Source organism: Cryptotermes secundus, unplaced genomic scaffold (assembly GCF_002891405.2).
Source record: "Cryptotermes secundus unplaced genomic scaffold, Csec_1.0 scaffold1920, whole genome shotgun sequence".
NCBI lineage: Eukaryota > Metazoa > Arthropoda > Insecta > Blattodea > Kalotermitidae > Cryptotermes > Cryptotermes secundus.
In genome coordinates this window covers 108769-133705 of record NW_019733349.1, presented here as the reverse complement: position 1 = coordinate 133705, position 24937 = coordinate 108769, and the positions used below count along the sequence as shown (strand labels likewise).

General features: G+C 39.1%; 1 protein-coding gene across 1 annotated transcript in view; it reads left to right on the top strand.

Annotated features, from left to right (window-relative positions):
• Positions 1-3233: 3233 nt before the first annotated feature.
• LOC111868133 overlaps positions 3234-24937 on the top strand; it is a gene marked incomplete at its 3' end in the record, with an annotated part of 128635 nt that continues 106931 nt past the window's right edge. The window contains exon 1 of the mRNA XM_023858541.2: positions 3234-3330. Within this exon, the coding sequence (XP_023714309.1) occupies positions 3288-3330 (43 nt within the window). The remainder of the gene's footprint in view (positions 3331-24937) is intronic.

Here is a 24937-nt window from a genome sequence, read left to right as displayed (position 1 = left end):
TTCACTCCTTTATTTCACCCATTAAGTATGTAATGCTTTGTTCCCCCTTCTTTTCTTTTCCCCTTCTTTTTCCTGTATTTCTTTTTTCTTTGTTGTCGTTATTTTTCCGTCTTCCTACGTTTCATCATTCCTCTGTTTATTATTTTTCTTTTCTTCCTCTTTACTTCTGCATTTATATTTTATCCCTTCTTTCTGTCCGAATGTGCCGATGAACCCGGGGCAGATCTCCCATCTTTCAATGTTACCCTAGATGTCGCAGTCGTCTGTTGAATTGTGTGTTGGTGTTATGAACCCCTCTGAGTGCTAAGCTACTTGACGGATTCTTGGAATTGGGTAAATATTTTTTAAATAATTACCTCCAAAATGTAAGGGTGTATTTCCAAAGAATTAACTGTATTTTCTTTGTTCATTTAGACGTTACGATGTCTCTAATCAGATGATTTGTATCTGTCCGCTCTAGTTCTTATCATATTTCAGCCGGCTGTTTGTAGGTGTGTCACTTCGAAGGTTCGGGTTCAATACTAGACAGCTAATGTGGGATTCTCTGTGGACAATGTGGTAATGGGGCAGGTAATGCAGGCAGAAAGCATGAAAAAAACGCCTATTTCAGTGTATAAAAATTGAGGGATTGCTTATGGAGGTCGCGCCACAGAAAAGAGGTCACTTAACCTGGAGGATGTGCAGATAATTTCAAATACTCGAAGTTGCTTGTAGCCTGAATTTCATCACACAGAAATGAACAATTGATAGGTTCTACGGATTGTAATCTCGTGTATATGACAATTACACCTATAGGGTGTTTCTTAAAGAATTTGATAGTTTGAATAAAGTCAAGAAATTAATTTCTTTTATGGAAGCATAAGCTTTATAACCATATGAATAAAATGAACCCCTAAACCCTGCCTGAGACCACAGGACACAGTCAATACATTCACAGCATAATTTTTAAGACCTATTCCAATAAAAATCTCCTGTGTAACCCAGGTCTCCATAATGGTCTATTTGGTTCTTAGACCAAAATTCAGATGAATTTCCAATTTCCTTCATGCGTTCAACATTTCCTGTTCATTTCACCCTTCTTTATTTTATCACCCCGATAAGAACAGGTGAAGAGTATTAGCACTGAATTCTTCAGTATGTAAGTTTTTTCAGTTCTTGTTAAGTCGTCCTCTTTAAGTTCACATTTCTTCCTCGGCACTTTGCTCTCAGGCGCTCTCAATTTGCTCCTTCGTTTAAATTGGGATACAAAGTTTCACATTCGTGTAAGACAACAACTATTATTACAGGCCTAGTCTGAAAATTTGTATACTGTAACTGATTTAATGAACGCTTTGCCAGGCAACAGCTCACTAAACACGATCCTACACGCAACAATAAATGATGCAGTGTTTTCAATGTCGTCCGCGCCACGCTCAGCCCTGCTAACGGACCAATGAACGAGTAGCCTGACACGTGACATATATTTTCTGTGTGGTCTATGCCATGCAACAAAAGAGGGACTGTATTTCCTGTGCGTAGTCCGTATCGAGAGGATATGAGAGAACACTGGAATGGGAATTGACTGGACTTGAGTTCCAAAGTTCCAAGGGAACAGCAGTGTGGCCAGAAGAAGAATTAGAAGACTTAATGTGTGACGTTACATGTGCTGTAGTACATCGATATTGGGAGCGTGTAATTTAGTGAGAATTTTACAGTTCCTTTGATATAAATCCGTTTCCAGGAAAAGAATAGTGAAGACTAGTGGAAACAGACTGAGAAGATTAATGTGGAGTGATTGTAAATTGTGTAAAGCAGCAATATTGTAATAATTACTTGTAGTTACGACCTGTAAGCAGTTAATAAATCTAATTACCAATCCGAACCACGTCTTTAGTCACATACACGTGACAATACAATACGAGCATATAAGTGAATTGTAGGAAGCTATCCTGAATTTAATATTTAGTTGTTGCTGATAAATTGTTAGGCTGGAAAGTGCAGTTGAAACTCCCTCAGGATACTATCACTCGCAGAATTTCTCGTAAGTGATGCTGAAACTTCAGATTCTGCCACCAGAGTGTCAACAATTTTCACTTCAACTTGAATATCATTTCAAATTTTCGCTGTTGATTCCAAGTAGATTCTACTTAATATCTGCTAAATTTGAAGAAATTTTAGAGATTATTGTAAGATATTTAGTTTAACTTCAAAGGTATTAAGTGATTTGCGCCAGCGTCTTTGGATCAGTTGGTTTGGTAAATTTTGAAATTTCTGTTTTATTTAATCAGAACTAAAGAGAGAATTGTGTGGTGTTTCCCGGGGAAAAAATTATAATCGGTGAATATTATGGAAACATGTACATTTTAGGTTCAGGAAATTTTATTTTTTGTGGATATTACGTCTCATATTTTACGTTCTGTAACGTTACAAGACCGAATACCCGAAACAAAATAATATTATAAAAAGTATCACTAAACTCTATGGTTCCAGAGCTCAGAGAGGCTCAGCCTTTTACGCTGTACAGAAAATTCAACTTTTCTGAAACCTGACAGCGTGACATGTTTCAAGGAGGTCGTACTTATAAATCTGTAGAATATGAATGTATCCCAAAAAAACTTATGTGTGCATTCTAAATGGTTCTGACAACGGCGTAAAACACTCAGAATTACTAGATTTTTGGACCGTATCTATCGACCGATATTCTAGAAACTATAAAACACAGCGTTTCTGAAACTGGATCTGTTTCCGTCATCAGCTGAGCGGGGGAAGCCACCTACTCATTTGGGTCCCTCGGAAAGTGCTCACCTCAACCACGACCAGTAGTGGCCGCAGTACCAGATGGACTCAGTTTCACCCCACGAAGAACAATAAAAGGGTGGGGGGACAGTTTTCAAATACATCAGTACCGCTTATCTTCCGCCATCTCCAACCATTCTTCATATGCATCTTAAAGCCATGACTCTAAGCTACATAACATGGTACAATGCCATTAAATTACCTACCTAGTCACCTGGGTTTAAACAAGAACACGGAAAAGCAGACGTTACCATTAAGCCAGCGTTCTCTATGACTATTACATGAGTAATCACCCACTTACCCTTCTCCAATGTAAAGCCACATTCCTGTTATGCTCGAGACATGAACCTGCGACCGCTCTGGAGTGGTACGACGCCAAAGCGCCGTGACGGTATTGAGGTACGCATGCGCCTCGGGCGGTTGGTCTGTGTACGCGGTGACATTGCGAGGGCTGGTGTGTCGTCAGTGTGGATCTAGGCGGCTGTTCGGAAGTCATGCGGTAGTCAGACAGGATGGTTCCTGAGGTGCTACTACTCAGCCTCGCTCTGCTGCTCGGTGAGTAAAGCGTTGAATGGCGCACTATCACGTTAGGTAGTTTGAAGTTCTACACTTGCTGTGGGTTTCCAATGACAATCGTTAGTATCATAGTACGCGTAATGAATTGTGGGCCAAAGTGAAAGACGCATGATTTGCAGGCACTACAGTCACATTAACGTAAGTGTATTGACTTTCGGACACACACTAAGTATGAGTTGCTGTCTTACCAACTTAGACATTTTTATCTAGGTTGCCAACAATTGTACTTATGAAATTATCCGTCGATGGATTCTTGTGAACTTTGCAAGAATAATGAAAATTTGGATTCAATAAACGTAAGTTAATTTCTTGACAAGGTGAACGATTCTCACCTTCTGAAAAATAATTTGCGTTATTCTATGAGTTGAAATTATATCTATAGTCATTTACGTGTAATTTAAATACTTATTTCTTCAACCGTTGTTTATGAACTTTTACAGTACTTAGCCTTTTGAATGAGGCCTAAATGAAATACTTTCCTATTTCCTGGAGAGGCTGAGGAATTCTCAGTTTTGATAGCCGGCACATATGTTACGAAGAATCGTTTTCTAACTGTTATGCCTTGATGTTCATCAATGTCATGCCATGTTTCGACAGTACAGTTGTAGTGGAACTTGTGGGGATATTGCTTCTTTTATGATGGTCTCTGTGAATTATGGACGATAGGAAAGATAGAGAACATGAATTGTTTCGCGCTATTAACCGACAGTAGTTCGGACAGAGATAATTTGTTTCCGGTCTCTGAAAACAAAGTGGATATTACGTGGTATGTCGTACGAATTCATATGTCCCTATTTCCGGTACAAGAAGTGGGGTTGCGAGAAAGCGTAGTGGTGAGTAAAAGAGTATGAAATTAGGTGTCAATATTTTCAACATATGCTGTGAAATTATTTGAAGACGCAGGAAATATTGTGTTGCACGAACCTACAAATCAGTGTTCTTGTTACAGGACTTGGTATTACACTACGACAAAGTGAAGTTAAGCTAGTGTCGTATGAAATTAGTCGTCAATTTTTTCAATACAGGACCTGAGGTTGTTCAAAAATAAGATGGAGATTCTGTCGTATGAATTTAGATGGCAATTGTTTCCGCTGCAAAACCCGTGGTTACTCGAAAATGAAGTGAAGATTCTGTTGAATGAAGTTAAGTGTCATTTTTTATGCAAGACTTGGGGTTATTAAAAATAATGTTGAAGTTATGTCATATTAAACCAGACGTTACTTTTTCCGATACGAGACTTGGGGTTATTCGAAATCAAATTGGAGATTCTGTAATATAAATCTATACGTCAATTTGCTGACACTTGGCTTTTATTCGAANCGCTGTCGAATATATAGAAGCGTTCCTGTTTCGTGTTTGAGACGTCCTTTGATCTGACCTAAGCAAGAAGACCAGCTATTCAGACTGAGTTTTTTTTGTGTTTTTCCTCAGTTCTCAGACCTTAAAGCAGGTCATATCGCCTTCTTGCAGCCAAAAGAGCGCCTTTGACGAAGCCAACAACAGTCAGTAGATAACACTGGACCTTTACAATGTCAGACGTAAGATATGGAGTAATGCAAAATAATAGCCCTATATATATATAGGGCTATTATTTTGCATTACTCCATATCTTACGTCTGACATTGTAAAGGTCCAGTGTTATCTACTGACTGTTGTTGGCTTCGTCAAAGGCGCTCTTTTGGCTGCAACAAGGCGATATGACCTGCTTTAAGGTCTGAGAACTGAGGAAAAACACAAAAAAAACTCAGTCTGAATAGCTGGTCTTCTTGCTTAGGTCAGATCAAAGGACGTCTCAAACACGAAACAGGAACGCTTCTATATATTCGACAGCGGAATTCGATATTGTGTAGCACTTAGCCTATCACAGGCAGTGAACCGGAGATGAATGGGAGATTTTCCTATTTTATTTTAGGGATATGGCTCTACTGAATGGTAAGGGCTGAGCTGTGTTGGTTTCTAAATTATGTAACAGCTGTGTAGTAACTGAGAAGGTTCTTAGCTTTAAATTAAACGAATTAATTATATGCGGTATCATTTGAACAGGTGATAATGGCTCGTATGAAAATTCTATTCAGTGTTCCATCCGGAAGGGTTAAGGAAATCTACGAAACACTTTAGGAAAACTATCTTCGGCCGAGTTCGAACCGGATAACTCCCAAATACAAGTCAGTTGTGTTGTCGCTGTGCAAACTTTTCCATTAAAACCATCAATTTTCAGAGTCGACAAGTATAAACGTGAACATGCAGTATGTGGTTCGAGAGTCAAATCTCTGTTATTTTTATCAACACTGCGAGCGTTGTGGTCGGGCGGAGGTCCATTCCACCTCAGAATAGCACCACTTGTGGTGCCCTATAGATCTGTCGACGGTGAATTCGAAGCTATTTAATAAAGTCTGAATATATTTTCAATTCCAAACGATGCGAGCTTCCCTTCTGATAAGCCACAATTTTTCTGAAAGGCTGATGAAGGCAAGTTTGTTCGTGAAGTTCAAATTGGAAGGTATGAGTAATGAAATAGTCTCATAGCGTTCCAGATACTTTACCGCCTGCAGGAGTGAATAAATAGAATACATCCCAGTCAGTATAACAATACCATTACATAGGAACATCTCAGACACCCTCACAAAATGATTATGAAATCCTTCCCTTCATGACAAAGAATTTTTAAAACGTCTTTCTTGTACATATATGCGAGGCCTTCATAATTATAGTTAAACATTTAATTGAATCCAGTTAAAAAACATGTTAAATTTCAGTTATAAGCTAGGTTCGCAGTTATTATACCGTACAAAAAACTCAGAATAATGAAGGTACTCAACATATTCTGGAAAAGGCCTTGGAGGTCTGTGTAGGTTAACGCTGTAGATTTGTATTTGTATTTTACGTGGTCTGAGTTCCGGCCACGCAATCAGCTGTCTTGCTTTTAATTATTTTGTGTTTTCCCTTAAGTCTCCCTGTTCATATTGCAGGATAGTACCTTCAAATAGGCCACGCCACCCTTTCTTAATATTTACTTACACAATATTCACGATCATAGCCGCATCTGATTCGACGTTGTATGTTTTTATGCATTGTTAAAGAGCCAAAGAAAATATTATAGGATTATTTAGAGTTACAATGAAAGGAATCCAACTTATTCAAAAATAATATGGCGCAATATAAATAATGTTACGATCTCTTCTTTCTTCCTTTAATATTATTATAATAGGAAAGTTGATAGAATTTTCCGTCCAATGCGGCAGTAGAGGTCACATAACTTTTATTATTCTTGCCTTACATTTTTCGGTTTAAATAAACCATCATCAGAGGTACTTGCCTTGAAACAGCTGAGATTAAGGCGCGGTAACAGTGCTTTTTCTTGATCTCGTAGGTGACGTTTTGACAAATAATACGAAATATTAATTACAGGTATAAGAGAACTAAAGAATAATTCTCCGTGTCCAACTATGGGTTGCGGTCCTCTCCCCCTGCAATAACGTTGCCGGAGTATGTACGTCTCTCAGGGCTACTTGTCCTCATCTATTGTCATCTGCGTTTCGTCCTACCTCTTCATGACCTGACCTTTACACACGGGCACAGATAGCTTTCTTCACCTCATGTAAATGAGTTACATTTCCCTGAAAATATTCGGAAAAGGTCCACATTATACAGAAGTATAAATATGCACACTTCTTATGTGGTTAGAATGCGTGCATGATGGATATGTCATATCCGTCCGTCTGTCCGTATATTTCATTTCCGGAATTAATGAAAAGCTTTAGAAAGTGGTGCTCGGAGAAATAGTTGGAGGAATTTAATTTTGGTTGATATTCGTTCGGTATAACCCATACTAGCTCAGGAGATTAGTTACTGTTCTCTGACCACGAAGACTCGGGTTCAGTCCTATGTGATTTTACTGGAGATTCTTTGTGGACAGGATCAGGTATATCTCGGAGCTTCTCTGGTTTTCTCCCGCTTGTCATTATTCCACTCTAGTTCCCTAATTCATGTATCACTATCTCCAGAGATGTACACGTATGATAGCTCTGGGAAGGCAGCGCACTATCACACCCTCCTCCTCCCTAACCTAGCATTTCACTCAGCCTGAAGCTATAACTGAACGTATACGTTTTCTTGATGATAGACCTTTCGTATAAAATGATACCGAGGACACACATATGTTTATATTTTATGGTAGAAATTATTGATATATTCATTATAAATAATTGCCAATAAATATATTATAACGGATTTCATCAACGCATTGTCAGAAATCAGCTCTGTAAACACGAATACAGGCAACAATAGAAGGGAAACTGTTTTCTATGGTGTCCGTGCCGAGCAAAAGCATGGATCTATAGGAATTCTGTTGCCTGACAAAGCAACTGTAAACATGCATCCAAAATAATGGGAGATGATGTTTTCAGTGGGGTCCGTGCAAAGGAATTATCGTGAAGGCTAAAGGCGCTACGAGTTCAGTTCTGAGTTCTCGGTGGAAGATAGCCACGGAAAGTTCGTCGCGTAAGCTGAATAAGAAGTTGACCTTTGAAAACTTGATGTGTGATCATTCATTCGTGTATAATACTTAGAGCGTGTGAGTCAGTGAGACTGTTATAGTTCCTGCGTTTCAGTTGTGGTACCAGGAGAGGACGTGTGTGTAAATCAGCGATAGCGCTGTATTTAAGTGTGATTAAGAGAACTTGTGACCAAGTGCTCGTAAATCCAATCATCCGAACTAGAACCCGTCAATTTCGTCGCGCCTACTACCCTATACGTGACAATATATTTAAATTAGATGACAGAGAAATTAACTACTTTTTACAGTATGATATATACCATATTACCTACTTTTGTAAACATGAATTTTCTGTGCAGTTAATGAACATCAAAGCAGATTCTGTGTACGACAACGGGGCAGCAAAATAATGCACTTGGAAGTTACGTGAGAAGCTCATCTCTTGCAGGATGTTACGGTGGTTATATTAACCTTGTCAGAATCGAGTTAATTTTGTATGATTGATTTAGGCCTATTATTGGGACCGGTTAGAATTCCTTAACTTATTCGCATTTAATTTTAATGTAAATGACAAACTCCTTTATAGGTCTGTTTGCATGCCTATAATGCACATACGTTTAAACGACAACGGGGCCATAGTCAATACTGGTAGGACTAAACGATAGAGCAGTGTTGAAAGCCACGCAATTTAATTGGAACACAACTACAACGATTACATAATAATTATTATTTGGAGGAGCTTTTCCTATAGGCTTATCTTACTTACTTACTTACTTACTCATGGAGCTGAGCCCTTCTGGAGGAGCCGCCAATTCTGCAGCTACTCAAGTATTTCCCAAAACTTTAATCGTTTCTTCAATAGTAGAGTCAATTTACCGACTACACAACACGTTTTTTATTATCACTACATGTTTTGACCTCAAGAGGTCATCCTCAGGTGTACGAACACGGCTTAAGTCTGGATAAGATACAGGGTCGAATGAGTAAAAAGCGAATGTGACCGCGTGTAATTATACAGCCGTGTTCGTACACCTGAGGATGACCTCTTGAGGTCGAAACATGTAGTGATAATAAAAAACGTGTTGTGTAGTCGGTAAATTGACTCTACTGTTTCTCAAAACTTTATGAAACCTGAAGGCTCATTACCGTGTTCACAAGAGCCCTCCACTGGTCCCTATCCTGAGCCAGATCAATCCAATCAATACCATCCCATCATATCTCTCTGAGATCCATCGTAATATTGTCCACCCACAAACGCTTTGGTCTTCCCAATGGTTTCTTTCCTTCTGGCTTTCCCAACAATATCCTATACACATTCCTCGTCTCCACCATTCGTGCTACATGCCCTGCCCACCTCATCCTCACCAATAGGCTTATCTACTGTAATTAAAGAAGTTAAGAGCGAACTGAGAAATATTTTGGAATCGCAAATTAACTGAAGCGTTAATGTCCTTGACTTACATTCCATTTGTCCTATGTTTGAATGTAGGTCGAGGCTTCGGTTATACCGATTGATAAATTCCGTGGTCTTATTCAGTTTCTCCAAAAATATAGCGGCAAAATTCAATTTATTTATTCCTTATTTCCTTCTCAACATAGATATTAATTCTCTTATACGTTCCGCCCTAAACAATAGAAGCAGAATGTCAGCAACCATCCAAAGAAAACCAGATATTGTAGTCTTAAGACAATCGTTTCAGCTATACAGGTTATTTATCGTCTGTGATGTTAACATAAGAGCACACTTCATTTTATCTGCTCAAAATGTCATTGTAAAATAAAACACACCGTTTTAAAATAAATGCCTGAAAATTATCAAAAAATAAGTACGTGTAGGTTGGCCTATACTTATTTATTGTTAAGGAATCAAATTTATTTCGGTTTTGGGAAGATGACGTTCACGTTCCTCTAGATATGTGACGCTACAGGAATGGCCAGACGCACTGAAAAAAATCAAAATATACAAAAAGATTAACGCAATGCGGTGTAAGGACGTTTCTGTGACATTGCCCATTATTTCGGTTAGGGAGTAGGTCTTCTATGCTTCGCAGGTTAGCTCTATCTCCGTCACCATGAGAAGGAAATATCTGCACAGTCTGATTTGAAGACAGGTGAACAAATTGTGGTTCGCGTTCTGAACGTCATGTTCAAGGGTAATAATTCAGTATCTATAAATTCGAGAAATATGTTTCGACCTGTCTGTTGCACAAGATCCAGTATTGCTTTCATTATGTCTTTTATGACCTTATGGTACGAGGGAGAGTCAGTAAATAGATAACAAATTAATATAAAAAGTAAAACATGTTATTTTCTAACTTGGAAAAACATTTATTTTTCTGCATATCCTCCATCAATATTGATACACCTGTCCCATCGCTTTATATGTGCGTCGAAACCCGCAGCCCTGAAGTCTTTTGACTGTTGTCTCAGTCACTTCCCTACCTTCGTTTCAACCTCTTCGTCATCAGCGAAACGTTTGTCACCAAGGTGTTTTAGCGGACCAAACAAATGGAAGTCACTAGGGGCCAAGTCCGGGCTGTAAGACGGATGTTCAAGAAGTTCCCATTCTAGTTCTCTAATTCTGTCCTTGGTTGCTCGGCCAGTATGGGGTCTGGCATTGTCATGATGAAGCAATACCCCTCTTGCCAGTTTGCCTGGAAGCTTTCTGCTAATTGAATCCCGAAATTTCAACAGAACTTTACAGTACGATGCAGAATTAACATTTTCACCACGCTTCTGAAAATGGGCTAACAGAACTCCCTGAGAATCCCAAAACACGGCAAACATAACCTTCTCAGTTTATGGTGTAACCTTAAACTTTTTGTTTGAACTAGAAGGTGAATTATGGTGTTTCGATTACATTGAAACAAGCTTTGATTCGGGTTGCTACTCATGCACCCATGATTCGTCTCCAGTAACAATCCTGTTAAACATACCCTTTCCTTCATCTGCATACTGTTAGAGATGTTGCAAGGACAGACCCTATCGGTTCACTTTTTTCGGCCCTTCAGTTCTCTGGGTACCCACCATGCGCACACTTTCCGAAACTTCAAAGGACCGTGCATTATGCTGTATGCTAAACCATGGGAACACCCTAGTGCAGTTGTTACACTGCCTATTGTTATCCTCCTGTCAGCGCGAATCAACTCTTCCATCCCCTGCAAATTTGCTTCTATCGCAATCTCAACAGGGCGACCTGGTCGGGCATCTTCTGCGATTTTCGAACTACCTTGAGAAAATTTCTGGACTCAGTTCTGAACCGCTTTACGCGAGAAACACTTCCGGTCTTAAAGAGGACAATTTTATTATGGATATCTTTTGCATTGAGTCCTTTTTCCCACAAAGAGGCATAACAAGACGTTTCTCTTCCGTAGTAAACACCTCAAGCACGGTAGCCAATTTAATTACTAAAACTAGTATCAGAACATGCGCATGCGCGTCTGCAACCTAGACTGGCATGAAGCTCGACTGTACTGCTACCTAGTGATACACATGGAAAACCTATTACGTAAACTACAGCTGTTTTGATCTACGTCTTTACTGACCCTCCCTCGTACTTACAGTCTGAATACTTGTACAAGGTGACTGAAGGAACGGAATTGGATTATTACACACCCGCTCTCACTCGACAACATTCGCTTCTGATGTGCCTTAGATAACAAGATTGTGCTGTGCTGGCAATTCTCTTCTTATCTCACATTGTCATTCCCTTCTGCGCCTTTTCGTAAACAGAGAGCCGCTTTGCAGTTCAATGGGACATTGTCGTCCTTCCTTTCGTAAAATAAACGTCGACATATCTGTGCGTAACATAAGGACAAACTCTGTGGAACAGGGTATTGTTAGAAGCTAATAGTCTCTCAGCTAGTATGAAATAACCGCTTTTTATGAAACCCGAAATTTCATTATCATGCCAAAGAACCCCCATTTGTCCCTTTTCGAAACCAGTCGAATCCATTTCAAAGGCTCACATCTGTTTTTAAGATTAATTTTAATACTATAATCCCAAATACGCTTAGGTTTCTCAAGAGATCTCGTATATTCACATTTCAAAACTAAAATTTTCTATGCATTTCTTATCGCTTCTGTGCGTGCTACATACCTGGCTATTTTGTCTTGATTTTTGCCACCCTAAAATAGTTATTAGCCGATTACGGTAGCCGAGCGGTCTAAAGCATGTACTGTCTTCGCTCGCTTGGAAACCGGGATCGTGGCTTCGAATCCCACCCAGGGCATGGATGTTTAGCTTGTGTGTGTGCGTTGTTCTGTGTTTATGTACAGGTAGAGACCTTGCGACGAGCTGATCACCCGCCCAAGGAGTCCTACCGATTGTGTAAGATCTAGAAAAACCGAAGTGAACAGAGAAGTTCATGGAGGTAGGCCTAGGCCCACTGGGGCTGTAGTGCCAAGGAAAAAAATAGTTATTGAAGCGTCAAATTATGGAGATCTATTTTCTTCTTCAAGAGTATACAGATCATTGGCCTATTTCCTAATTCAAGAGAATGTCTCCTCCCACCTGGCTACATTCCTCGCTGTCCTCTGGGTTTATAATTTAGTAATATCTTTGGAAGCTTATCTGTTGTCATTTTTTAAGACGACCGTCTATTCTCTCATTTAAATTGAAGCACTTCATTATGCAATTTTTTTTCTATTCCCTCAGTATCTGTCTCTCTCTTGGATCCTAATATTCTCAGAACTTTTCTCTCGAAACTATCCAGTTTCCTTCTTCCTCTCTATGAGATACTGTTTCACATCCATAAAGACTGTAGGACACGCATATGGGGTTTATGTGAATAGGCCTAATGTTTATGTTTATATGAGTCTGTATACACATTACGTATATGTAGATTTTAATAAGTGCTAGCAACAGAGCCAGTGAAGCGGTACCCTCAGAAGATATGTCCACGCCTGTTCATAGGCCCAAAATACTAAAGTTAATGTGTGAAGCCTTTTGGGAACATGTCGGCTCATGTTCTAGAAAAGCAGTAATAATGTTTCGTGAATGAAGTAAGAGAAGCCACCGAAATTTCTATAGAGAACAATCAATATACAAGACTGGTGTATTATCGCGGTTCATTAGGAAATATAGCTGTGCTTCGTTGTCTCTTTCAAAAGAAAATAGCTGTGGCCCTACGCGCTTTATTACACAGAAAATCAGACACTTATCTAATAATGCTGCATAATTACTAGGCGTAATATCCTTTCGTCTGGTATACGCTGGTGAGAATTCGGGTATAAAGGAAATGTTATATGCTGAGGGAATTTTTGTATATAGAAGCAGATTGGATCTGTTCCAAAGCTATTACCTCTCGCAGGGAATGAAAATCAGAGAACAAACAGAGGGTATTTTGCCAGACTATGGCAAAATTCTTTCACATTTACCCTCCTTATCCCTTTAAAGCCTTATAGTAAATATATTTTTGGTTTATTTGTATTATTTTATCCGGACAAGGGGAATGTCTCGTCTTTTTGGTCTGTTGAAAGAAACCACTCAGTAGATGTCATGGCATGTTTAAAATTGCATGACATCAACCTTTAAAGCGGTTTCATTTCCTTTTAGAAAACTGTGATAAGTGGAAGGGAATTTTGACGTTTAAGAACGCAAGGAGTGGGGGGGGGGAGTGTAACTGAATGGTAGATGAAAGGGTTTTCTTGTGCGAACCGCAAAGGGAACATTTATCATTGCTTCGCGTGGTTTACTTTAATTGTATTCTCTGTGTAGTCAGGAAACTCTTCAAGCTGGTTACATGAATAATTGTTGTAAATTATGACTTCAACAATAGCAACATCATTATACATAAGGGAGTTACGTACATGTATTTTTCAAAGTCTATTGTTCAAAGAATATTATGAGTTTATTAACGCAAGTTCCATATATCTTTCAAAATGATTGTAATATCCGACGTGCAATGAGGCCTTTAATCGTTGACAAAGGACACAGAAGGCAATGCTGAACTATTCAAATTATAGAGTTTAGAAGCAGTTCAATGATATGTATAAGGGGAAGGGCTTTCTTGGCCCTTGCACCGCGACCTACAGTGATCTATTGTGCCGTAAGTTCAATGATAATGATTTTCAGGATTTTACGTGAGGGATATGCACTTTGTTTCACATAACTTAAACCAAACTTGATTCTGAGTTAGAATTATTTGTATATCTCAACCTAATTCCAGAATAAGAAAATCACGACCACTTAATCATAAAATATGGTATGAAGGAAATTCTGTTACCTTAATTTAAATTAAAGTTTAGTGTTTAGTCAACATATACACTTGTAGACATAAATGAATACTGCAGTTGTCTGCTTGAATTCCCGCTACTCAGTCAATCGAAAATTTTATAATAGGTATAAAAATATCATAGCCATTAATAATAGTGAGCCTGAACTTCTTACTTCCAGAATCAAATTCAGATGATCGTAGATAATGATATAGATAGATCGTATATGTAGTGTAATGAATATTTGAAATTATACAGCTCCAAAAGAAAAAAAACATACAGAGTTTGTGAGATATGTTGCAAACATGAATCATCACCGCCATCTTGGGTTATGCTGATCTTTCTTTTCTGGTTCAAAGTTAGATTGTGAACGATTCATGTTACACATGAAGCTCTGTTTTGTCACTGGAATTCTGAACAAAATCATATACTATATATAGCTAATAATTTTTTGAGAGTGTTTGAAAGTTTGAATATTTGGAAATATATTATCATATCAGAATTTAATTCGTGAGATAATTGAGGGATGAATAAATTCGGGCAAAGCGTACTACCATTCAGTCTAGTATCTTCTGTCTTCTCGCGTGTTGTCTTTTTTTATTATTATGCTTCTTTACAATCTACATCATTACAGAGTATTACGTAAATATGTTGTAGGTGGTTAACTTGCAAGGGAAACATCCAGTGATGTTTCTCCTACATGTAGTCTATTTTATTGATTGTTGCTATCTTGGGGGACTGATGCTATCAGTCTTCTTGTCACTGGATCGTTGGTATATAACTCTTCTTTTAATTCGTTGTCATGGTTTACAATTTGGTTTTTGTACTTTTCAGCCATTCTTAGCATTTCATTTTTGACGAAGGGTATCTTTAGGTCGTTATGGAGTGTAAGGTTGCTCACATACCGTGGGCGTCTGCAATTTCCCTTAGTGTTTTTGATTGGAATCTCTGGATGAGATTGACTGCCGACGGCTTTGCACATCCCCAGAGTTGAAGACCATAGGACCAAATAGGTTTCAATATAGCTTTCCTGTTGTCTGAAAACTTAAAATTAAAATATACATAAATGTAACTTTACCTATAGTTTTGTATGGGTGAGAAACTTTGCCTCTGACATTAAGAAAAGGACGTAAGTTAAAGATATTTATGAAAAAGGGTGAGGAGAGTATTTGGACCCAAGAGGGATGAAGTAATAAGAGGCTGGAGAACACTGGGGGCTTCATAATTTCTGCTCTTCGCCCATTATAATTAGAATGATAAAGTAGAGAATGATAAAGATGATCATGGCATGTAGCAAGCACGGTAAGGCAGAGGAATGCATATAGGGTTTCAGTACGTAGAAAAAACTGAAGCAAGGAGACTGTTAGGAAGATACAGATGTAGGTGGGACGATAATATTAAATTGTATCTTAGAGTAATAGGATGGGGGCTTGGACTGGATTCATCGGAGTCAGAATAGAGACCAGTGACGGGCTCTTGCGAATACGGTAAAAAACCGTTGGGAAATTCTTGGGTAAGTCGACAAAAATTGGCTTCTCTAGGTCTCAGCTCCGTGGATTGTGTTAGTATATATTGCCCATGTTCAAAGCGGAACTTCGAAAGGCATAACACTCGTTTCATTTTTAAACATACAAAAGAGTACGAGAGAGTATAAACGGTTTACTACTGAAAAATGGGGGCGAAATAATGGGAGATATGAGAAACGTAAACATGGACGAAGGCTACCCCATATTCTAGCGCTATTCTCTCAAACCCAACGTGAGACAGGCAGACATCCGGACAAGCACCAAGTTTGTGTGTGTGTGTGTGTGTGTGTGGGGGGGGGGATTGACTGCTGTAACGCGGGACGTAGTCGACCAGAACAGCAGGATGGGACACACCTACTTATCGTTGTTGTTTCCTCCAGTTCATATAGGCAAATGCTGTAGCAGTAGGTGGCGACCCCCTTGTCGCTTCGCAGTCATTTAGTGCTGCAGGCTTCGGTAACGGTACTGCATATTAAAATAAACGAATAAACGTGTGAAATATAACGGGGCATAATTTTCATCCGATTATCTGAAGCAGCTGCTACATACGAGAAGGCCGTGCCGTAGCTCAAGAGGTTAGTCGCTGGTTTCTCACTGTGGCGGTCCAGGTTCGAGCCCGGGTCAGGTCATGTGGGATTTGTGGTGAACAAAATGGCTCCTAAACAGATTTTCTTCAAGTACTTTGATTTTCCCTCCCAATCTTCATTCCACCAATTGCTCCACAGTCACCATCATCTATCATCTGGGGCTGGTACATTAGGCCAGGAGTGGCCGCAGTACCAAGTGGACTGAACCTCATCCCACTAAGAATAATAATGCATGGAGAAATATTAATTCAGCTCAAGGTATTTAAATAAGAGAATATATAGAACTATTAGGTTTAACTTGTCTCATTTTGGTCCGTCACACTATTAATTACAGAGTAGATAATGAAAAGTTCAGTCCAGTGTGACATACGAGTTTATAACACTTCAGTCCTCATTCACCTTACATGTTTCGATTCAAAAGGATCATCTTCGGAGGCGCACCACTACGCTAAGGAAACACTGTCACATAAGATATTTTAACAATATACACTTTAGATATGACTAATGTTCTCTATATAAATTTTGTTATCACGGTTGGTTTTGATGTTGTCTTAGGCACTCACAATGGCGCTTCTTGAAGTGCAGATTTACTGGATATTCTGACTGGGGTTTTCCACTGCACGCAATATTCTGTTCACTTTTCCATACAGTAGACTCCTAATGTATTTAAAATTGTATTAAAATTTCCATGTAAAAAATTAGTTATATTAAAATATCTTGAGCCGACATTGGGTCATGTTGTTTTCCTGCTGATGGTGGGAGATGTCGTTTATTTCTCTTGGGTTTATGTTCTGTAAATATATTATTATATTAGTTTTTTATTTTATTCTATCTTATATAGTTATATATAATGCTTTTAGGTTTATTAACGTGTCTAGTTAGGGCTTACCTTATTAGTAGTAGTGTAGTTCATGTGTGTGCTGTGTCGTTTGTACTGTTTTGAATGGTGCTGTGTCTCGTATTATATTCTTACTGTGTTTGTGACGTTGAAGAGGGTGTGTTCGAGTGATTTATAATAAGGTCAAACGTGTTGTTTTGATTGTTTGTTTCCCTTATTTGTTTCTGTTCATCTATCAATTTGTTGTGTTTGTTATAGTAGTATATTTGGAATTCATCTTTTGTGTTCATTATATTACCCTTATTAACTTTTTAGATGATTTCCATGACCGTTGATATTGGTCCGTATTGATGACGATTGTTTAGTATATGTTGAGCGTAAGCAGATTCATCTCTATTCAATCTTATGTTTCTTATGTGTTCGCTATATCGTGTTGATAATTTCCTTCCTGTTTGGCCTATGTATACTTGATGGCAACTTTGGCAAGTTAATTTGTAAATACCACTTTGCTCGTATGGGTCTGTGTTGTGTTTTGCTTGTAGTGCTCTGCCTATCGTGTGGGTTGTTTTAGCATTTAAAATAAAGAATTTATAAGAAATAATTTAAATAATTTAAAAGAAATAATTTAAATAAACTGGACCTAACGGGCCCAACTGACTAGGTCTATCCTGCCCCATCCACCTGAGGACGGAGACAGATCCAGTCTCCGAAACGTTGTGGTTTTTGTCTTATATATACCAGACGATGGACAGAGTCCAAAATAAGCCTAATAGTTCTGTACAGCATACACCATCGTCAGAATCCTTTCAAGTCTAAGAACAATGTATGTCTATCACATTCGGCCAAATCAGTCATTTCATATTTACAAATATGTAACATTTTATATGTGCTCGGATGTACGAAATTAATGGTTTTGCTGCGAAATCGCAATTGAGTTACTGTATCTAGACAAAGGAACAGCGGTTTACGTGCGAAACCATCATCACTTTCATAACTCTAGGGGACAATCTTCATTTCTTAGAATCCTAATATTTTATAACCGATTTCCGCCTTTTCAAAGGAGGTTTCACTATGAACTTCAGTTTGTAGAGTAGTTATTATAAGTACCAACCCCAAAAAGATTCTACATGAAAACATCCCTTAAGTGACTATCTATTCTAAGGTCGCAAAGCAACAGGAGCATAAATAATACTCCGATTTTGTGGCACTTCTTTCTAGAAATATCAGAGATGACTTTCTTTACGTCAAAGGATCATATTCTTAAAAAGGTATATTCTGACTGGAAATTTCGTCTACTTTTTTTTTCAATATTCTCGAGGTCAGAAGTGCATACAAGATTTACACTGAAGCAGTGGTTGAATCAACTTGCCTTGATTCATTTCCAGGACAACGTGTTTGAGCACTCATAGTTGATATGTGTGGAGCTCAAGTCACGAATCATCTCCGTGAAATTGGATTTTCATGACACGCTGACACAGAACAAGGTATGCGAATATTTCACCCATATGAAAACCCTTGTTCTCTAATAGAGTTTTCTGTACGTAGGGAAAGCAGAAATAACTGTGTTATGTGAGTATTTGAAGATTCACCACTTCACCTGAGACTACCCACTTCTTGTCTGTCTGTTTGTCTGTCACAACCCCTCCCCCCATTTTGTACCGGTTGCTATTCCATCAGTATATTTATGAGTTGAGAGATAAAAAATGAATCTGTGGGAACATTGACCAGAAGAAGCAGATCCTAAAGGGTTCTGACGATGGTGTATAACATTCAGAATTAATGGGGTTTCTGACTTGGCCCATCGTCCGGTATTCTAGAAATTAGAAAACACGACGTTACGAAAACAGGATCTGTTTCCGTCCCCAGGTGAGGGGGCAAGATACCCACTCTTTTGGGTCAATCACTAGGCCACCAGTGATTGAGATTAGCTATCATCTGAGGACGGAAATAGATCCAGTTTCCGAAACGTTGTGTTTTCTTGCTTCTAGAATACCGGACGATGGACGAAGTCCGAAAACCCGGTAAATCGGACTGATTTAAGCGATTAATATGAGGGATATTTCAAAAGTTTTGGGCCACGTAGCTTGCAATGTCATTTGTGAACGTGGAGGAGAAAAATGGGTCCACAGAGAAGGAAGACCGTGCTTTAACTCAGGCTGTTGGCCGCGCCATAGCTCAAGCGGTTAGTTGCTGGCTTCCCACCGCGGCGGCCCGGGTTCGAACCCGGGTCTCCACAAGTGGGATTTGTGGTAGACAAAGTGGCCCTTGGGCAGGTTTTCTCCGAATACTTCGGTTTCCCCTGCCAATCTTCATTCCACCAATTGCTCCACAATCACCCTCACCTATCATCTGGGGCTGGTAAAATAGGTCAGAAGTGGCCGCAGTACAAGGGACTTAGTCCCACCCCACTAGCAATAAAGAAAAATAACTCAAGCAGTTAGTCGCCGTCCTCCGTCGAGTCCAGGTCAAGTTATGTGGAGTTTATGGTGGACATAGACACTGGGGCAGGTTTTCTCGGAGTACTTTGGTTTCCCATGCTAATTCTCGTTCCACCGTCTGCTCCACATTCATCATCATCTAACATCCGGGGCTGGTACAGTAGGCCAACAGTGCTAGACGTATCAAGTGAACTCAGTCTCACCCTACATCAAGAAACAAAAAAAAAAAAAAATACTGGGATGTGAAGGAGTCAGGATCTTTTTTAAAGAACTTTTTAAGTTTCCAATTGCGATCTACTGACCTTGGACCTGTTACCTGTTACGTTTCCAGTAGAAATGGAGAGATGTAAGTAATGCCAATTTCCTCACCCGAAATCACAGTACGTTGGTCTGTTAAGATGCTCCTGGTCCTCGTGAGCGCAGTCATACTTGGTTCAAAGTTCTATTAGAACTAATGATCATATTTTACTGTCTCACGACTCTCGTTGCGAAAATGCAGACCTATGTTAGTTTTCTATCATCATCATCATCATCATCATCATCATCATCATCATCAGTAATCTGTCAAGACTACAGGTCCACAGTCTCTTCCAAAACAATTCCTCCACTTAATGCGATCTAGAGCTTTCTCCTTCAAATGGCAGTATCCTCTTCTGTCCCCAAGGTCATCCAGCATCTTCTTACGTCTTCTTCCTCGTCTTCTTGTCACTTCTATCCGCCCCTCTATCTTTCCTTCAATAACTTCTTTTAGAAGGCAGTTTCTGCGTAAAACATGACCAATCCAATTAGCCTTCCGTTTTCTTATTTCGTGTAGGATATTCCTCTGCTCACTGACTCTAATTAACACTTCTTCATTTCTCACATAATCGGTCCAACTGATCTTCTCCATCCTTCTCCAACACCACATTTCAAAACTTTCCAGAGGTTTCTGATCTACTGCCCTAAGTGTCCATGTTTNGGTTGGTTGTCTCGAAATTTTCATTACTTTTGTTTTTTCCACCTTCCACATATAGTTTTCTATATGTGATATTTACAAGCCCAAATGTAAAATTTCAGAGTGTTTATGGCAACTTTTCTTTCAGTGTTCCATCTCATTGCAATAATTATATGTCGATTGTGAATGGAATTTTACACGGGAAGATAATGCAACTGGCAAGTGATTCAACACTAGGATGTGAGTGCTGCTGCTGCTGCAGTTTGTCGCCAGTAAAGCAATTAAGTTAGGTTTCGCTGTTCACGGTGCGCTAGACTACTTCTCGCATAGGTTTGGTCTAGCTGCCTCCTTAGTCTAGGGGTAACGTTCCCACCTCATGACTCAAGTTACGCGGGTTCAAACCCGGCGGAGGTCGTGGAATTTTTAAGGGCGGAAAAATTCAGGGAACAGGTCCTACGGGAAGAACTTTAAGCCGTGGGTCCCGTGTCATAGATTTACGGCACGTAAAAGATCATCATGTCTCTAGGAGACCTCTGAGCAAAATTGGGCAAAATTTTCCCGCCCAAGTAGTTTCCAATGCCTCCGGTAGATGGGGAAGTTATCGGGTACCAATGCCAGCGAGGTCGGTCCTCTACTGGCATTAGTACCAGATAACTTCCCCATCTACCGGAGAGGAGAGTTATCGGGTACCACTGCCAGTAGAGGGCCGACCTCGCTGGCAGAAAGGGCAGATAGCGGACACCAGTATCGGTAGGGTATGGCGACAGTAGAAATTAAAAGGGGGACGTAAATAGACTATTAGTGCGGTGCATGGGGAAACCCACCCCTTCTATACTGAATAACTGAACTGAATAGGTTTGGTCTGGTGCTCTACGAGCGCGCGGGTATATATAGGGATTGTGCCTTAACCCTTTCCGGATCTAACCCTATGGAGCTGAGTCTTCTTGTGAAGCCAACAGTTCTGCAGCCACTGAAGAATTTCCGAACATTCTACGCAACCTGAAGGTTCATTACCCTATTCGCAGGTGCCCTCCAGTGGCCCCTATACTGAACCAGAAGAAACTAGTCCGTACCACCATATCCCATCACTCTATAATCTATTTTAACTCCATTATTCCACCTACTTCAAGTTCTTCCCAGTGGTCTTGTTCATTCTGGTTTTCCTGTATGGGTTCCTCCTTTTTACCTCGATGTGTGCTACATTCCCTGCTCATTTTATTCTCATTGACTTGATCGTTCTACTTATACTTGGTGATGAGTGTAAGAGTGGCAGCGCGGTCTAAGGCATGAATCACCTTCTCCTGCTCAAACACTGGGCTCGTGAGTTCGAATCCCATGCAAGACATAGATGTCTGTGTGTGCGTTTATTTTTCGTTTGTGTTGTCCTGTGTGTAGGTAGGTCTTGCGACGGGCCGATCAATCGTCCAAGGAGTCCTACCGTCTGTATAAAAAAATAATACGAAATTAAAGAAGAGGTCAAGGCCCAACAAAAGGCTGTAGAGCCATTGATGAATGAATGAGGAGCACAAGTTATGAAGCTCCTTATTATGCAGCTTTCCCCAACCTCATATCACTTGGTCTCTCTTCGGCTCAAATAGTCTTCTCAGCACCTTGTTAACAAGTGTCCTCGGTCTATTCTTTGAAGAAGAGAGGGTAATTTGGAGATAGTCATACGTCTATCTGTGCATTGCAAACTTTTGTGGATAGAGGATGTTGCGTGGCCAATGCAACGAATCCCACCGGCCGTTGATCTCGGTTTTCTAAACCAGAACAGCTATTTCCATTCAAGTAGCTCCTCAGTTATCCTCACGAGGCTGAGTAGACCCCGTTCCAGACCCACTACGTCTCAGAAAATCTGGTAGCGCAGGGAATCGGACCCGGGACCTCTGGATCTGTAACCAGGAACTCTGAACACTAGGTCACAGAGGCGGTCCTATATTGCATATATGAGGGACTAATTAATACCTGTAACGTATTATCGGCTGACCTTGTTTTATATGTCTGTAGTGTCCTTGAATGATCCCGCACGAAGAGAATGCTGTGTTGCACAGGTTATTGCCCTGGGACATGTAATATGTTAAAAATGGAGATGCGTTCTTATTTTGTAATTTTAGTAAACTTGGTTATTATGACAATTTCATGGTTATTTAAAATGAAATAATTTTATAAAAAAATCGTGAACATATTTAAAAATAAATGTTGCACGAAATAATGAGTTCTATTGAAAAGTAGTATGTAATGATTATATCACTGTTTCCAACTTTAATTTTGCCAGGGAGTTCTTTCGCGCTTGAACAATATTTACGTACCCTTAATAAAATTCGTATATATGAAGCTGAAAATCGAGACTACAGGCGAGTAAGGAAAATAATAAATAAATGTTAGTCAAGGAAATTAGACCAAATATTATTTCATTGCATATACTTAGAAACAATAGCCTCATTTCATGCATGCGAAGAATGAAGCGCAAAACTAATTTGCAATGTAAATAAGTAGAGTGGTTTCTAATTTTTTCTACGCAGATTTTTCGTATATGTGGCGTGATATTCGAAGGTTTAATCCTCATATTTGGCACAGAATTTTATATGCTTCTTTCTGTATTTTGTTTCTGTTGACGCATAATTCGAGAATTCATTTTCGCAGAAGTTATTTGCTGGAGAAGGGTACCAGCTGACGAATTGCACGTCTTGATAAAGCTTTTTCTTCTGAAGGAAAAACACAATTTAGGGTATTAATTTCTTTCTTTGAAACTGAAATTTCTAATCTAAAGATCCGCAAAAATGAAAATTATTTTAAGCGAAGCTTTTAATAATATTTAAATTATGACTTTTATTTTTCAATTTAATTTTCTTGCTGAACTTATATTTTCAGTTCGTTGATCCCCGGGGTTCCGCGGAACACAGTTTAGGAAACTAACCTATAATATTAGATCTGAGGCCTTTTAATCCTTTGAAATATCAGTAGATTTCGAAAATTAAATTTTACTGTACAATTCTTTAGACGTGAATCTACTTTGATTGATGATGAAAAGTTTTGAATGTAGACTAAGCGCTGGTCCGCACAGGCGGTCCCGTGTGACGCCGGCGGTAAACTTCCGAAAGTACAGAGACTCGTTTGTCTAAGCTGAGTGGATAGGAACGGTCATGCTGCTGTTTCTTAGATTGCTTATTAACTTGTATTTAGAGTCACGTGGCTCCAACGAGGAGCACAAATCTAGGTTTATCTCTGCAACGCAGCCGCTAAACTTTCCCTAAAACCACGAGCTGTTTGTTTTGCCCTTGGAACTGTTGCGCGGTTTATTGTAACGCCGTTAGTTTATGATGAATTGCAAATTGTCAGAAATAAGAGGCAGTACTTTACTCGGTAAGGAAACATCGATGGGAGCAGTGTGAAGTTTTACGTCGATACTTCTAGATGAGAGACAATTGTAATCCGTATCTGTCACTTAACAGGGGCGCTGTTGCGCAAGATAATGATTGTAAATTAACATTATTTATGTCTATAAAATATTATTCGAAAGTGTCTTAATTGATGTGGCTTCATTTGTTGTTTGCACCTATTATTTTCTGAAGGCCAAGTAGATAATAGAATTTACATAGTCGCTTCTATCTTTTCTTTCTTTTCTTTTTCATTTCTGTCTTGCACAAAATACTATAGGGTATATATTATGTAAAAAAGTATGGCAGTCTACACAACAATATTCTATATGTAAAAACTAAGTAGACACTATTGTATCAAGTTTTTTTATTGACGCTACATGTTTCGACCCTTATACTGGGTCATCATTGTCCAGTCTCAGTTGTTGAATTGCATCTGATTATTTGCATCTAATTCTTCAGTAAGGATCCTTATTGTGCTCCTGATAGTTTTTAAATGCGTAAGTTGAATCTCAGTTAAAATGTAAAATACTTAGACAATAAAATTTAAAAATTAAAGTCTAAAGATTAAAACATACAAATTAAAATTGTATAGAAATGGAAATGAAATATTTTGTGATATGTCTCTGTAAAACATTGTGACCGCTACGAGTTGAACATGATTTTCTGGTGGTAGCAGCGACTACAGTATGGGGCGACTGCGCACCTGAACCTTCTCGCATAAGTTAGGTCATGTGGTTTTGACCTTACTTTAGTACTATATTAGGTTGATCTACAATTGTAATGATATGTCGTCCAAATTAATTTTTTCTTTCTTTTTAGCAACGTTTTAATATATGTATATGAAGCAAGTAATTTTATACGTAATATCAGATCACACTTTAATTTGAACAATATTATCTTCCGTAGCGTTCATACCGTTAGAATGATTAATTTTATAATAAAATTTGGAAGGTAAACTCCAGTTTACTCTTGAGTGACTGTTCTGCTTCTCATTTTCTGTGTTCATATATTGCTTATTTGCTACAGACATCTAATATCCATGCCTTGAATGGGTTACGGACCCACGATCCCAACGTTCGAGCGAGCGAAGACAATTCATGCCTTAGGCCGCGCGACTACTGTGTGCAATTTGCCTTCAGGCTTCAGAAATAAAGTTATGTCTTCAGATAATC